General features: G+C 37.7%; 1 protein-coding gene across 1 annotated transcript in view; it reads left to right on the top strand.

Annotated features, from left to right (window-relative positions):
- The window catches only part of DPP10 (dipeptidyl peptidase like 10), a 194,453-nt gene that overhangs the window by 123,780 nt on the left and 54,936 nt on the right, over positions 1 to 15,737 (top strand). Inside the window, exons 5-6 of the mRNA XM_066323135.1 lie at positions 11,184 to 11,236; positions 11,332 to 11,413. Of these exons, the coding sequence (XP_066179232.1) occupies positions 11,184 to 11,236; positions 11,332 to 11,413 (135 nt within the window). The remainder of the gene's footprint in view (positions 1 to 11,183; positions 11,237 to 11,331; positions 11,414 to 15,737) is intronic.

Genomic DNA, 15,737 nt, shown 5'->3' with positions numbered 1-15,737 from the left:
GCTTGCTAATGGGAAGTGCTGGAGAGGATAACTGGCTGTGAGCTCCATTGTTGGGAACTGCACCTGGAGGTGATATTTTGCTCAGTTTTGTAACAGGGTAGTGGAACAGAAGGGGAACAGTGTAAGCCTGTTAGCAGGGCCAGCGGCACCAAAGAAATCATGGAGATGTGGGAGATGAATAGGGCATGGCCAAAAAGGAAGTTTAAAGATGAAATTTAGCTGTAGCGATACTTGCTGAACTTACTCCTATGGAAGGGATTTTCTTTTCATGCTGTATTTAAAACATGAAGACACTGGAGTTCACACTGCAGTGCAGAACTGATGTAAGAAGGGGAGAAGTCTGAAGTGCAGTGCTCAAATTATTTGAAGAGCTTAAGCAGAGTTTCTGGAGAATGTCTTGGAGGGATGGAGTCCTGGCCATGTTGGTTGCCTGGAATAATATAGGTTTGATTGCAGTACAAGAGCACTTTAAACACATGGATTTCCAAAGTAGTTGTGAAAGCTGTTCATAGCTCAAACTACAGGCGGGTGAATACTCAAAGAGAAACAGTCATTTTATCATGAAAACTCTATTAAAGGCTAAATAAGGAATTCCTTGCTATTAAAAAAACCCTGCCAGTAGCATACAAAGATGGACTCTCCAGCACCCAGAGTTACCATTAAAGGTGTCTTGATGTCACAGGGGGAGACCCTGGAAGAGGATGACTTATCACTAGAAACACCCACTGCCTTCCTGCTCATCTGTGTGTCGTATCCACACTAAGCAATTGATGATGATGGTGGTCAAGGCAGTGAAAGGCAGGTAGCTCATGTACAGGTACTGAACTGTCAGATTGCTTAAAAACAGTTTTTCATTCATGCCTTCAATCCTCTAGAAGAGAAAGGCTCTAGTTTTGCCTGAGTTAATTCATCAGTTCCCTGAACCTGTGTTCCAGCCCATGCCCACACACTGTAGGTCTGCTTACTGCTTTCCCTCCCTGCTGCCTGTTCTCCTTTGATCTGATCCTCTTCATTTCCACCCCTTTAAGGGTCTCAGCTCTGTGTTGTTCTGGATTTGTTTCTTCTTTTTATTACATCTCTTTTTTCCCACCCTGATATTTTTAGCCCTATCTTTCTGTCTTCCTTCTTTCATCTTGCATGCTTGCTGGCTTAGCCATCTGTTTCCCTCAGCCCAGTTTTCTTTTCCATTTTCCCTTTCCATTTCTTCAGGCCCACAGGCCATTTATCTCATTGCTTCTCCTTTCTCCAGCTCCACAGGGTCTTTTCATCTCCTCCTGCAATTTGTAAGCAAACAGCAGATGAGCATCCGGTGTCTGCTTCCTAACTGCTGCCTGAGTGACTCAGATTGTCTGGGGAAGAAAAAGATATTGAGACTATAGTCTTTACTTCAAAATTGACTCATCACATGCTTTGATTTCCTTTTGAATCCTCATCATTTCAGAGCACCTTCAGTTCTGTTTAGTTATGTGCTCAGAATGTGGACGTTTCATTTATATGGAATGTTAATTTAGAAGATATTTTCTCGATAGTTTTTTAAACTTTTTTTTTCATCATATTTCACATGAACCAGTTTATGCATATTTTTGTAAATATCACAACATGTACAAGTGTGCTTCTTCAAAACAAAGTGGATTTTTCTCTGCATTTGGCAATTTTCTCTTCAGCAGTCTGTTTGAAAAAATACAATTTGTGACTCACCGTGGAAAAACTGAAAATAAACCCAAGTCTTACCTTGATTCTTTCTTCCACAGTACCTCAAAGAACAATTAAACAGTCTCAGAACACTCTGAGAAGACTTGATGCAACTTTGCCTTTAAGAATCAGTGTTTTAAAGCATATTTTGTTTTCAGTTAGCAATTTTCAGTATGTGTGGAGACACTCAGTCCAAATTCCCTGTAGATGATGCCTTTTGTGTAGGATATGATTCATCCATAGGACCCTGTAAAGAGATAAGGCTGTCTAAAGTGTCCGGCATATTAAAGTAATTAAATGCATATTTTTCTAAGACAGATTTGGATTCTCAGCTGCACTGACCACAGGCGAGCACCTTCACCAGTCTTGTATTTCCATGGAGATAAAGTTCTGGTTGTGGTGTCAGAATTTATATCTTTTGTTTCCCCTTGCACTTGTCCAGATCAAAATACACATGCACACTCTAAAGCTGCCTGCAAATCAGTTCAGGAAAAGAGAAGTTTCTATAAATCCCCAAGATGCTCATAAAGTCCAAATTTTGATCACACTGAATATGAGTGTGAGCATATGCTTGAAAAGGAAGTGCTGATACCTGTGTTTCTATTAAAAAAAAAAAAAAAAAAAAGAAAAAAAGCATGTGTTATGCTTGAGGCTTGAGATTCACCAGTTTCACTGTCATGTAGCAATGATTTCTGTCCAGTCATTCCTGTTTTCTAATGCTGCAGGTGAATAAGCCAGAAAAAAAACCCCAAACGTATGAATTTTTGTCATAAGTCATCTCATACAAGACTCGAGAAACATATTTTACGTGATAGTGTAACTAATAGAATTTCAAATGACAGTGATATGTGAGGCTTTCAGAAGTGGCAACGCAGAACATTCTTTCTTGAATAATTCACTCATTTGAAGTTATTATATATTCAAAACTGATTGAGTTGCATATCCAAATGATGGCCTATCAGCTGTTGATATAACAGAAGAAAAAGAAGTTTCTGCATTTATTCTGAAGTGTGGTTTGTCTTACATTACTCTTGGTTATATGAACTGAGTTTAATTGATTGTGATTTAATTTACATTCTGCAGTGGATGTCTTTTTCTTCAGATAATTAATGTTATTTAAAAATTCTATGTGAACAGTTGAGGCTCTAAGAGATTTTATAGAGGTGCTTTTTTGTTTAGGCTTCTTTGACAGCCTTTTTTCTTAAAGATAAATTACGTGTCTTAAAATGTCTCGCCTTTATATTTATTTTGGTTTGGCAGCATATAGTTGTTATGGCTGGCAATATTTCATACCCCAAAGTATTAATGTTAACCATAAATTGCTACCAGTGATATGCAGTGGTTCTTATCAATCATGAGAAATAATCAATGCTGATTGAAACAAATAAATATGATGCTTTTCAAAGTCATATAACTTCAGTGCTCAAATGAATCAAGCTCTGTCTTAAATTAACTCTGCAATTATATACAGAGTTTTCAGAAACCAGATATTTCACCTAAAGGGCAAAAATTTTGGAAGGGTATATTAAGATTTAGACATGAAGAGTGGCAAAATTTACCTCTATTTTTCTTTTGCTTCCAGAATTGGGTAGAAATGATAGGATTTACAGATGGGTGGCAATTCATCATCACAGTATTACAGACTCTTCAGTTGCTTGTTTCTAAGAATTTGCTCTGAAACTAGTTGAAGAATATGTTGTCTCTTACTACTTGAAATGAGAAGTCCCCATTGCTCTCTCTGTCCCAGATGTAATTGTTAGGATAGGGTTAATCATTTCTGTTACCAGAGAAGCTGGGAATAGTCTCTGCTTCACTGCAACCAGGTGTTGCTTCTATTGTTTCAACCAAATCAAGTATAACTCTGCCTGGGTAATCGGGATGGGGGGAGAAGATTGGGACGGCTTGTACGTAGAAATGAAGTAGGTCGGGTGAAACTGTACCTAATCATCATAAGATAGATGATTGAATTGTAATGATTGTTAGAAGCTGGACACAATTATTATTTCAAACTAGAATCGTAAAGAAGATATTTACAAAATTCATGCTCAGATGTATACAATAGAACAATGTAGGTTTAATGATTAACATAGAGTTATGTAACGGAGGGGTATAACATTGGGGCCTTTTGGACCCTTGTCGGAGTTGGATTTGGGTCTGTACCCCGACTCCCAGAGCTCTTCAATAAAGCACCCACGTAATCAATTCCCCTGATTATGTGTTTTCCTCGCTAACATAATCACTCATTAACTCATGTGGCTTAACTTACTGAATCGAACACCAGGAAAACACCAGTTAAATACTAGAGCTCCAAGAGAAAAGGATGTTCACTGGAGCATGGTGTGAAGCATTTCTGGTGTATATCCCAAAGGGAGCTGAGCTTTGCTATCAATGCTTAGTCTGAGGTCTCAGTGTGTTTGCTGCCATGGCATGAAATCAGCAGAATTCCAGTCTTTGATCAGTATTATTTTTATGAATCTGCAGAGGCCATCACTTCCAGGTGTGGGGTTTGGTTTTTCAAACTCTTCACTAATAACATTGGTCTTACCCAGTGGTTCCTTGTCCCTCTGTGGTCAGAATTCAATGCTGCAAAGCTCTCTCTTCACTTTTTACCCACCTAAAGAACCAATTAGATGAAACCTAACCATGGCTATGCCATATTGAGCTGTTCAGTCCCATTCAACAGCAGTTCTTATACTGGAGAACACATGGAGTTAGACTGGAAAGGCGAAGGGGGAACATTTGAGGTGAATGATAACAGAATTTTAGAAAAATTTGGATTTCACCATAATGTTATTGATACCATTAACCTTATTAATTTATTTAGCACATAAATTGCAAAATAGATTGAAGTTTTACCCAGCAGCTGTGCTTTGCCTTTGGCAGTAGTCATGCTGCTCCTAATTTAATCTTATTAACTCCCTCACAGGTTTTACTAACGGGGTGCTGAACATCTTGCAACACAAAGATAAGAAAGGAATGTATCTTTTTTTATTGTTTTGTGATCAGCACATTAGATACTGATTCCATTCTCTTTGCACTGCAGTCCCAGCAAGATCACGTGTCTTAAAGCTCATAAAAAGGAAATGAGGAATAGGAGCTGGTTGTGTGAATGTTAATCTGGTTTTTTGGAGAGCAAGAAGTTGCTGCTTGGAATCCTGATGGCATAGAGCAGAGACTGCCCCCTCCTACTGTAACTCATTTGCTTTCAGCAGACTTTCCACAATAGAGGCAGTTCAGCCACAAATAACCTGGTGTTCTCCAAACGTGTACCAGAATAAGGAGTTTGTACATGACATCAAAGACCTGCTGAAGGCTTTTTCTCATTTTCATTGCTGGAAATCTGAATTATACACCAGTATTCTCAGAGCAAAATTGATAGTAAAATATCACTAGCTACAGGAAAAAATAATTTCAATAATTATTTACCTAATTTATATAATTAATATACATAAAGTTTATATAATTTAGTATTATATGTATAGGGTGTGGTTTTTATATGAGAAATAAACTTGAATATATGTTAACTTACTGAGAATATATAATACAGTTTTATTTTCTGGCCACAAGCACACTGTATTTATATCAGTAATCCCTTCAAAAGATCTCCATAACCTTCTTGTGCTTCATTATATCCCCTCATATTCTCCCCGCTCTGCATTTGGTCCTTGCTCATGGTATGTTCTGGATATTCCAATTTTCTTCCAAGGTGCTTAAATCCTAAAGGCAAAATAGGAAGCAATATCTGTTTACATTTCTTTTTTCTAAATTGTATTTTTGAGCCTTTAGTGGAGGATTTTACAGATTGGGATTTTTGAATGAGATTCGGTTTGTCATTTGTATGTGAGCACTTTGTTGCATGAGCGGCAGATGAATGATGGGTTACATTTTGCTTGGCCTTCTAATCACTTTACCACGGCAAAGGCTTTTTGGTTCAGTTTTCAGCATAAGCAGATTTTGCAGTAATTCTTCAAATGCTTAATTCAAGTGTAGAGAAGAGGATAAAGGCAGAATCCTACTCGTGTTGCTGTTTTTCACACTGTGCATGACAGCCAGTAGCTCCTGTGGCTGGCACCCACCCACTGAGGCAGTTTGGGAACGTGCCAGACCATTTTACTGATGCATTAGGAAAGATCTTCAAAAGTGAGAAGGGCCACGGATGAATGGAGGAGTGAGTGTCCTTGGCAGGATGTGTTCCTGTTTACTTCCCTGCTTCACTGTGCCCTGCCCTCTGATTCCTGGGTTCCCATGAATTTGGTGATATGCACTGTAATGCAGGTTATTAATTAGGAAGCATCAATTTTAATTTTAGGTAGTGCCTTTTTTTTTTTTTTTTTTTTCAGCTGGGCTTAGGAATGTTTGTTTCTCCCTGATGTAGTTGTTATAGATGTGGTGGCCTGAAGAGAAAAACAAGACAAGATTTGTGGGAAGAGGTAATATCTTTTATTAGGGCAACTGATGGAGCTGGAAAAAAATAGAAAATCTTTCAAGCACAGAAAACCTTTTCCATGTCAGGTTCTGTCATAGCTTTGAACTGCCTAATAATTGACTTGTGCCTGTGAAGCAATAAAAGCAGTTTTTTGATCTTTCTCTTTTTATGAGTAATAAATATTCTTTGGGAGGCATCCATATATTGCAGGAGTTGAAACTTTACCCAGCTAAGGTTGATTACTTTGTGTCCAAATCTGATTAAATTCTTTAACTCATAGAACAAGAAATGTAGTCATTTTTCACTCAGACAGTAGTCTCTTAAAAGACTAGATTTTGTTTTTCATGGGATCAGAAGTGTAAATTAACCCATAAAAGATCTGATACCTCACTGATGAATCAGAGATCTGCATGGTTTTGAACCTTATCTGACAAACTGCCTCTTTCCAAATCAGAGTATGTGTTTGGAGATAAGTGGGATGGGAATGATGGTAAACACTGCAATTTCAGTTATTTAGTGTGTCTCTGCTGCTTTTTTTTTTAACTAATGGGAAGGGCATGGCTCTTAAATAGTATGTTCTATTTGCTGTGTACAATACAACTAGATGGATATCTATGTTGTGTACAAAGCATGGACACCATTTGAATGTTAAACTTCAGAATTACTGAAAGTATTGCTGCAGGTGCTGGAATTTTCAATGTATTTCGTATACCCTCGCCTTTTATAGTTCTTACTCAGACTGAGTACCTTTTTATGCCCTGTGAGATGTCCTACTGGAATTTACAGAGTGTAGCAGCACTGAGAACTGCAGAGATGAGTTCAGATTGCAGTTTGGGTGAAAACAAAAAATACAGGACAGTCACTCCGCTACCTTGCAAAAAGCCATGCCAGCAAGAAGGCATCATTATTGCTCGAAATAAATAACACCTGAAAGAATGTAATTGGTTTATAATACAGGAAATGGATAAAGGATGCATCAAGGTGTTTGGCATGCCCAAGGATTTTGGGATTATTGCACTGAGAGGTTCTAATGTCATCAGCTCTCTTCCATTTTCCTGGAGCTGAGAGCTCTCAGCACACCATAAAAATACCGCTACTGAGGTTTTCTTGGCAGCTTTTTAGCAAAAACACTATTCTGCTGAGAAATGTTTTCCAAATTACCCAGGGACACTGAACTGGATATTTTCTGGAACGTATTGCAGAATTAGTGGAGTGTGTTTGGCAAAGTGTATAAAGCACTGTTTTCTTGCATCTTGTTAGGCTATGCACTGAGTTCCATGCAATTATTTCATTTATAGAAACCACAGAAAGAAAAAAATAATTCTTTGAAAGGTAGAGAATAAAGGACACGTGAAACTCCAGAACTCAGCTGTTGAAAAAATCACACCTTCATCTAAATGTGTCATCTAAAAGTTCAGATCATGATTGATAAGTGTGTTTTTTATTGTTGGCTGTTAGCTGAGTAATAGATTGTTATTTCAATACATTTTGACTGGAGCAATTTGTCTTGAAATACTTTTGTCACCTTTTTCTTTTAGGTCCTTTGTAATGGAGTTCTGCAATTTCATCTTTTTCATACACAAATGCAGCTAACTTTTTCAGTGTTGAGCAGCAGCAGATGAAAGCTTGTCATCACTTTATAAACTGATAAAAGAATGAATTCAGAAGAAATATTTAATATGCAACGGTTGTTACCAACTGCATTCTGTGGAAAAAGAAAAATTAAATAAATTGTACTGAGGGGGAGGTATACTGTCTGTCTGATCTAAAAACCCATTTTCACAGTTCTTAACGTTGCAGGGAGCGTTTTCCAGCTTATCATAATAGTAGCAGACAAGTTATTTACTTGCCAGAAGGGCCTGAACCCTAGCAATCATACATGCCACTTCTGAAGTTAAGGCTCCTCACAGTGCCCAACCTTAACATGTATAATTATTTTAATAAATTATACCAGGCCATTTTCCTCTTTTTGTTTTGCTGCAGAAATTGCTGTAATGACTTAATATTTTAAAAGGCTTTCCTCTCCTATGTTGCTTTTCTTCTTAGAGATGTTTTGTGTGTCCATAATTATTAACTGATTCTCTCTGTACCTAGAGGATGAGTATTTTTCACTACAGCCAAACCCTTTTCCTCAGTTGCACATCTCTCATTTTGGTCAATCGGAGCAATTCAATGGCAAGGTTGAAATATTAATCTTCTTCCAGTCTTCTGATAGCACCTCAGAAGGCACAGACTACAAGAAACATCTGAAAGCATTTTGGAATGGGAGTGGTTGCACTTTGGTTTTGATGTAGTAGCCAGCCTTGGCTGTAAATACACTGTGAGAGGGGTCAGTGCTGCATAAATTACCTTTTATTTTTCTGCTTAGCTGCAGGACTTGCATTCCCCAAGGCTCTTCTGCAGAGGACACAACTGGTGGATGTGTGGGAGGTTTGATCCTGGTATTTTAGAGGGTACTCCTCTTTGTGGTGCCAGATGTTGTGTGATGATGTTAGGGAAGAGCTGTCCCACCACTGAGACAGTGCTGTGCAAGAGGAAGCCAAACAGGTCAAACCTTTGTACAAAACAACAAGAGCTTCCTAAACACTTTCTGTGAGAGCCACGCTAGAAAAAGAAAGATTTTCTACATCCTTTTTTATTGATTTCATTTCGATAGTGATTGTGTTTCAGCATGTGGCTCTTGCAAGCAAGATGAGTTAGGAAGCTTTGTGCTTGTAATTTAGAAGTGGTGTTCCTGTGAAGAGCTAAAACTAATGAGTAAATGGAGAAGAATGTCAGCATCCTGTCTGAAAGTGACTTCACTGTAGTGTTGATCTCCACTAGAAGTGGAGCTATTTCAACTTTTTTCAACAGATATTAATGTTTCTGCATAAATGTTTGGACAGAAATGTTACACAAGGCAGGAGCAGAATTTCCACGTGATATATGAAGTGTTGTTCTTGTTGTTACAGTATATTTTCTGTTTAAGCTGTCACAATGACTTATTAGTTTAGCATTTCTTGTTGAAATATATTCTGTCTAATAATTTACTTTTTAAATATTTCTATTCAAAATATTTATGAACCCTCCATACATTATCTTTGATACAATTTTCCCACAAGGGCAAGAGACAATTTTTCTTCTTTCTAACTGGCCTTTAAAAGCTGCTGGGTAACCTCTGGCAGTGCACACCCTGTGCAGAAACCACCATGATTTAACCATATGTCTCTGTTTCAGTCACACTTCTCACAAGAGGCTGGTACCTTGCATGGCATAACAGTTTATCTTAAGCTGTAATATAAAATATAAAAAATGTTTGAGGCATACTTAATATAGATATGATTCTTACTGAAGCAACAGTTCTGACATTAAACACAATAGACGTGGAAGATGGAAATTATTTTTGTCTCAAAGGGAAATTTTGTAGAAGGGATATCAGCTGTTGCACAGAGTTACTAATCTTAGAGACCTTTGTGGGATTCTTGCTGTGTCAGCCAGCAAAGATTTAGGGCATGCTAAAGTCTTGGCATGTGTTGGCAGGGAACTAGTAATGAAAAGGGAGTCAGTGGAAGGATGTTTCAGATGGCTCTGGTATTGAATGGCCTCCAGACAAAATAACCTCTGAAACCCTCTCGTGTGCCATAGTGACAAATTCCAGAGGCTCTGTCCATGTAGGATCCCCCCTTGCCTGTTCTCTTTGAAGGAGACCCTGAAAGGTTCCCAGAGCAGAAAATGTAACCTGAAGAGTTCCCAACACTTGTATCCATGTCAAGGTTTTTGCTTTCCAGTTGTGACTATCCCCATCTAACTGGGATTAGCCTGTCCAGAAATTAATCCTTCATGTGCCAAGCAGAAATGCTGTAACTGGAGACATGAAGCTGCAGTAGTGGATGGAATGTCATGGTTTTTTCTGACTGAAGTTTACATTAAAAAGAAGATTTTTGCTTAGTTCAGTAATAATTAGTGGCAAATATATTTGGTATTCCAAGACCATGAAGTAATTTCAAATCATATTAAAACTAATACTATGGAATCAGGATGCTTTCATGATACAAGACATAGAGGCAAAAAATGAGCTAGGTAAAAAACAATCAGTCAAACCTGGAAGAGAGTAAAATGTCTTTATTCACTATCTGTGTATAGACTAATGTTTGACTAGAAAATATATGTAATAGTTTGCTTTGATTTGAGCCCTTTGGTGTGGTGGTCCATCACATTACACACTGTAAGTGCTCTTCTGTTCCCTTCAGACAATCCTACAGGTTTCGAATCCAGAAGTGACTGGTAACTTGCTCTTGAATGAGAAAGGTTTACTGAAAAATAATAGTTGTTAGTTTGACCCAGAAGGACAAAAAACCTTCAACAGAGTTTGAGTTTTCAGAGTTTGAAACTTCAGAGTTTTCCTGAAAAATAAAGGAAGTCAACCAAACCCAGACCAAGACTTATTTTATGAAAGCCACAGCAAAGAGCCCCACAAAGGGCAGAGCTTTTCTGTTCTGTGAGCCACACCTGGGTGGTCCTTCAGGCTGTTCATAGCAGGCGGTCAGAAAAATACCATATGACCCTGTTTTGGTCTGCATTTCAAAGAAAATAACTGTGATGTCTGTGCAATCATTTTGACACAGCTTGATGAAGAAAAAAAGTGTTGGGTTGTTGTGGTTTTTTTTTTGTGGGGTTTTTTTTTTTTTTTTTTTTTTTGCCCCCCCCCCCCAAGGTATATTCTCAGTGGGGTTTGGGTTTTATTTTTTTTGGGGGGGGGGGGGGGGAAGTTGTTTTATTGTGGGTTTTTTGGTGTGGGGTTTGGGTGTTTTTTAACAGGAAAGCAGATTTTTCAAATTGGGACATTTTCTATGCAGTTGTCGCCCTGTTACAGTGTCTGGTTAAATTAACAGGTGAATATTTATGTCCTTTCTACAGCTTTCAAAACCTAATTCACGTCTATTGGTTATAATCAATCCAGTAAAACATTCTGCAGTAATAAAAGTGTTGGTGTTTACAGGGGTTCAGAGATGGTGACTGCCCTCATGCTAGTCTGTATTTAATCCTGTATTTTGTCTTGTAATTATTATTATTCTTTTTTTAACAGGTTTTTCATTCTTCTTACACAGCTTCGTACGTGATTTATAACATACACACGAGGTAAGTCACATTGTTTTTTTCCATACTGTGTCATTGTCTCTATCCATGAGGTGATGCCAGTGTGTTCAAGTAAAAATGTTTTCCCTTTTTTCAAGGGAAGTTTGGGAGTTAAACCCTCCAGAAGTAGAGGATTCAGTTTTACAGTATGCAGCCTGGGGTGTTCATGGACAGCAACTGGTAAGCACAGTCATTAAAAATGTATGGACTCCAGACAGACTGAGGTAATAACTAAACTGAAAGCCTTAAGATAAGTTGTGTTATGTATTTCTGCACTGTGCTAACATGCTCCTGTTACAAATTTTAGGGGAGCTCTACTTATTTGTTTATTTTTTATTAAAAATATGTTTTTCCAGGCTGACCCCCAATCAGCAAATGGTTCTGTTGTTGAAAGAATCATCTAAGTGATTTTCAGGATAACCATCTTTATGAGTTCTGCTGTGTGGGAAGGAAAGTTAAAGGTGAAAAGCAGTTTTCTTTTAAGTGCAATATCAATGAAAACTGTGGGCAAAAGCTTAGCATCCAAATGTGATGTGATGGACTCATGAAAAGTGATGTTTTCATTTCAGTATGTAAATTACTGCCAAGGTCAGCTGTGCTGCATTGAATTCACAATAATAAAACAAGATGCCATGTTTCGTGTATAATTTTTTTCCCAGAAGTTGTACCATTTTTAATGAACATTAATCATCCTTGGTCATCATAATCAATGCCAATATGAGAAGAAAAAGAACTGTGGTTTTAGAACAGCAATTATTTTAAGCTGGCCTGTGTTCGTAGTTGAAGGCAAGATTCAATCTTCAGTTCTGCATAAGAAATTCAGATAATCCTTTTTACAGTGTTCTAATAAGCTCATTAATGCCCCAGGCGTGATCCCAGGGCCTCCTTGCACATCCACCTTGTTCTTGTAGAGAGGCTGTAAGCTGAATGTCTAGAGAATATACCCTGTTGCTTTATATCATTCATCAAGATGATTGGAAAGTAAGAAATGTTTCTGGTAGGAATGTCTTGCGTTAAATAAGTGGAGGCAGGTGAGAAAAATTAATTGGAACATACTTGGTATGTTTTAATAATTAGCCACGTTAATTTATTAATAATGAGATCATAGTGACAGGATTAGTGGTAATAAATGCATAGATTATTTATCAGGCAGCATTATGGAATGTGGCAAACCACATAGGCTGTAGTAGAAAGGAGAAGCATTTGCAAAATTGAACTGATGAAAGAAATATTTTAATTAAATTGCAGTTTGTTAGATTTGTCTGTGCCAGACAGAGGATCTGGACATTTGTCTGTACTGATCTGAGGATCAGATCTAAAGTAGAGCTAAAATTAAGTGCAATGATCACTGAGAAAATATCTTTTTCTTTTCTTGAGATATCTCATAAGAACAGGGGCAGATTTACCAATCATAAACTTCAGAAAAAATAAATCAGAATTATGCTAAAATGTCGTTCTGAAAATATGTGTAGATCCTTTCAGATACAGGCACAGGTAGACTCCTATTACATCTCAGAACTGAAAAAAAAAACAACAAATGATCATTTTAGGCACAACCTTAATCATCCGAATTTGCAAACATTGGCATAAGTCATACTTGAGCGAGGATAACATTACTCATCTTTGTTAATGTCCCCAGTAAAGTTAATGTCATGCCTCAAAAATATCTGCTCTGCCATGCGTTTTATGCTGCCATATGGTCTGCAGAATCAGGAAATGATAACTTTGAACACAAAAATCTTCTGTGCACTCTGAGTGTTGCCATAGAGATGTACACACCTGCAGGAACAGTCCACTGAAGGTGACTTTAGGAATTGCCAATTAGAGGGATGTCCTCTTGAAGAAAAGGAGGTTTCCAAAGTGACAGGAGTGCCTTGCTGCATTGCCCTCCCACTTCAGCAGCAAGCCAGAAAATGTAGAAGGAGCATGAATGAAGAAGGACTGTTGTGAGTGATGGTTGTTGCTGCTGTCCAAAGGAACATCTGCCTCTGGCAGAAGCAGGACAGAGTTCATTCCAGCAGAACAGGTTAGGCAGAGGAAAGCTGTGTGGCTGAGGACTCATTGCCACAATGGTTCTGTGATAAAATCTGTCATTGGAGCAAACACTGCATTAGTGGGTTTTGAGTAAAACACTGCAGGAAGCAACCAGCAGTGAAACATGACACAGAGGAAGGCGTAAGGGAGAGATCCAATGACGAAAATCCATCAGTAGCTCTCAGTTAAATGTACCTGGGTGCAAACAAAGCTGCAGTCTCATAGACACAGGCTGTCAAACACACTGAGTGGTTTACCTTCCTGAAAAAAACTTACGTGTTTTTCCCATGGAATAGAGAAATAGTGATAATTCAGGAGTAAAACAAGCAATTAAATACTTACTCTAAATAAAATAATCGTAGTGTATGAACCTGAGTAATCTGCAAGAGCCATTCTTTACAACTGAAGAACAAGTGAAGAAGTGGAGAAGAAATTAATTTTATATACAAAAATTTGATGTAGAAGGACCCATGACATGCTGTGTGCCATCACAGAGATGAAGTGTATGTAGTTCTCTGAAGTGAGGGGGAACATCCCCCTTCATCTGTGGTGCAGAAATGAATTGCAATCCTATAGCCAGGACTGGTCAGCAAAATTAGCACAAAATGTGAAACACGATGCACAGGTATGTCTGACTGAGCCAAAGATACCAGCTTTGGAAAGTCCTGGATTAAATCCAAATCATAGGGCGATAAGACGTGGACTTGGATCAACTATTTTTGATAGTTAGGCTATAGTGGAAAATAAGATGTTTCCAGTCCACAGTTCTAAGTCACAGTACAGCCTGCATTGTTATCTAAAGGTCTTCCAATGAGGAGGACTTAGCAAGATGTTCAAACTGATAATATAAGGGTATGAAGGGGGAAAAAAAACTCAACAAAAAAGCAGGAAGGAAAATATGTATAAGCCACAAACTGCTTATTGCACAGGCAGAATATGGCTGCAGTGGAATCAAGTGTATGCAATATTTTACATCCTTGTGGAAAGCATGCATCAGTCTAAGATCACTGTTAGGAGTAATTTCTGGGGCTGTCTAATGGGCCAGCATGCCCTGAGTGGCTGGTGAAGGACAGAGTTAGTTCTGTGTCAGGTGCCAGGTGACTGAGCCACAGTGCCACTGTTTTCAAGCTACAACAGTGGCTGCAAGTTATTTCAGTTCCTTGCTATTTACCTATAGTAGAAGGTTTTGTAGTGATTACGAGGAAAGCTCAGAGAAACATCTGCTGCTTGAGTCGTGACATTTTGGTGGTGAAATTGAAAATGTTTGCCACTGGGGAGAAGAAACTTTTACTTAGTGAATTAATGTATCTTAAGGTCACACAGCTCTTAAAATGAGAACTGTTTTCAAGGTCACACGCTTTAAAATGGTGCCTTTTAACTGTGCTAGAACTGTGCCAGATCTAAAATACCATTTCTGTGTCACAGTAAGTTAGGGAGCTGTTTGTGTATTTGCCAAACATTACTCATGTTTAAAATTGTGCAAGTCATTAGTTGATTATCTCTTTACCTCGCCTCCATAGAATCCATCACTGCAGCATTAAGTAATTCCAGGAAAGACAAACCCAACTAGAGATCTAATTTGTTTCATCAACATTTTTTTGCCTCCAGTTTGTTGATTAAAGACCTCACTGCTTGTGTCTGAGAAAGAGGTATTCTGTACCTAGTGGTATAAAATATTGTAATAAATAATAATTTTTTCTGCCTTGGTGGTAATACATGTTTATGTTGTATAAAATACCTTATTTCACTTTATTCTGGGAATGTACCTCCATGCAAATGACTTTGCCTTTGTATTTATAATAGATGTTTTGTGTTATTTATTGCAGTACACTTGCTTTTCTTTTGGTGTATTGAGTGATTCTGAGGGGAGTTTGAGTTACATATTTGGGTGGATCAGTATAAATAATGATCTATTGACTTACAAATGAGTATCTATGCATAAAAATGAATACATATTTTAACCAAGCAGAAGTCAAAAAAATAGTAGAATTATCCAGAACACTAAAGAAAATTATTTTTTAGAAGATTTCTCAAAACTTGATGCTACCAGCAAAATATAACACTATCAAATGGTAGAATTGAAGATGAGCTTTTACAGTCCTTTGTTAAAATTTAGGCCATCATTGAGTCAAATTACTTTTAGGCTGTATACACTAAGAACAATTTGACTATATATGAATTGTGGATTCAGGATGTTCTCATCAATTTTTAGAAAATACTTTAAATATTAGAAATCTGTAAGTTGCCCTCATCTTCCAAAAAACCAACAACAATAAAAAGGTTACTTGCAAATAATAGATCGTAGAAGCTGAAGCTTTTACATAAAGAATGAAAAAGATCCAGTGAAAAAGGACCTCACCTTGTTTTGAAACTACCTAAAAACCAGCAGACAAACAGAAACCCAGAAACAAACCAGAACAAAATCTGGTTTAATTGCTGTTTAATAAATGTACCATTTGAGGAACTCTCT

The sequence above is a fragment of the Sylvia atricapilla genome, chromosome 7 (assembly GCF_009819655.1).
Source record: "Sylvia atricapilla isolate bSylAtr1 chromosome 7, bSylAtr1.pri, whole genome shotgun sequence".
Lineage (NCBI taxonomy): Eukaryota > Metazoa > Chordata > Aves > Passeriformes > Sylviidae > Sylvia > Sylvia atricapilla.
Note: the sequence above shows the minus strand (reverse complement) of the source record. Positions and strands in the feature narration are given on the sequence as shown.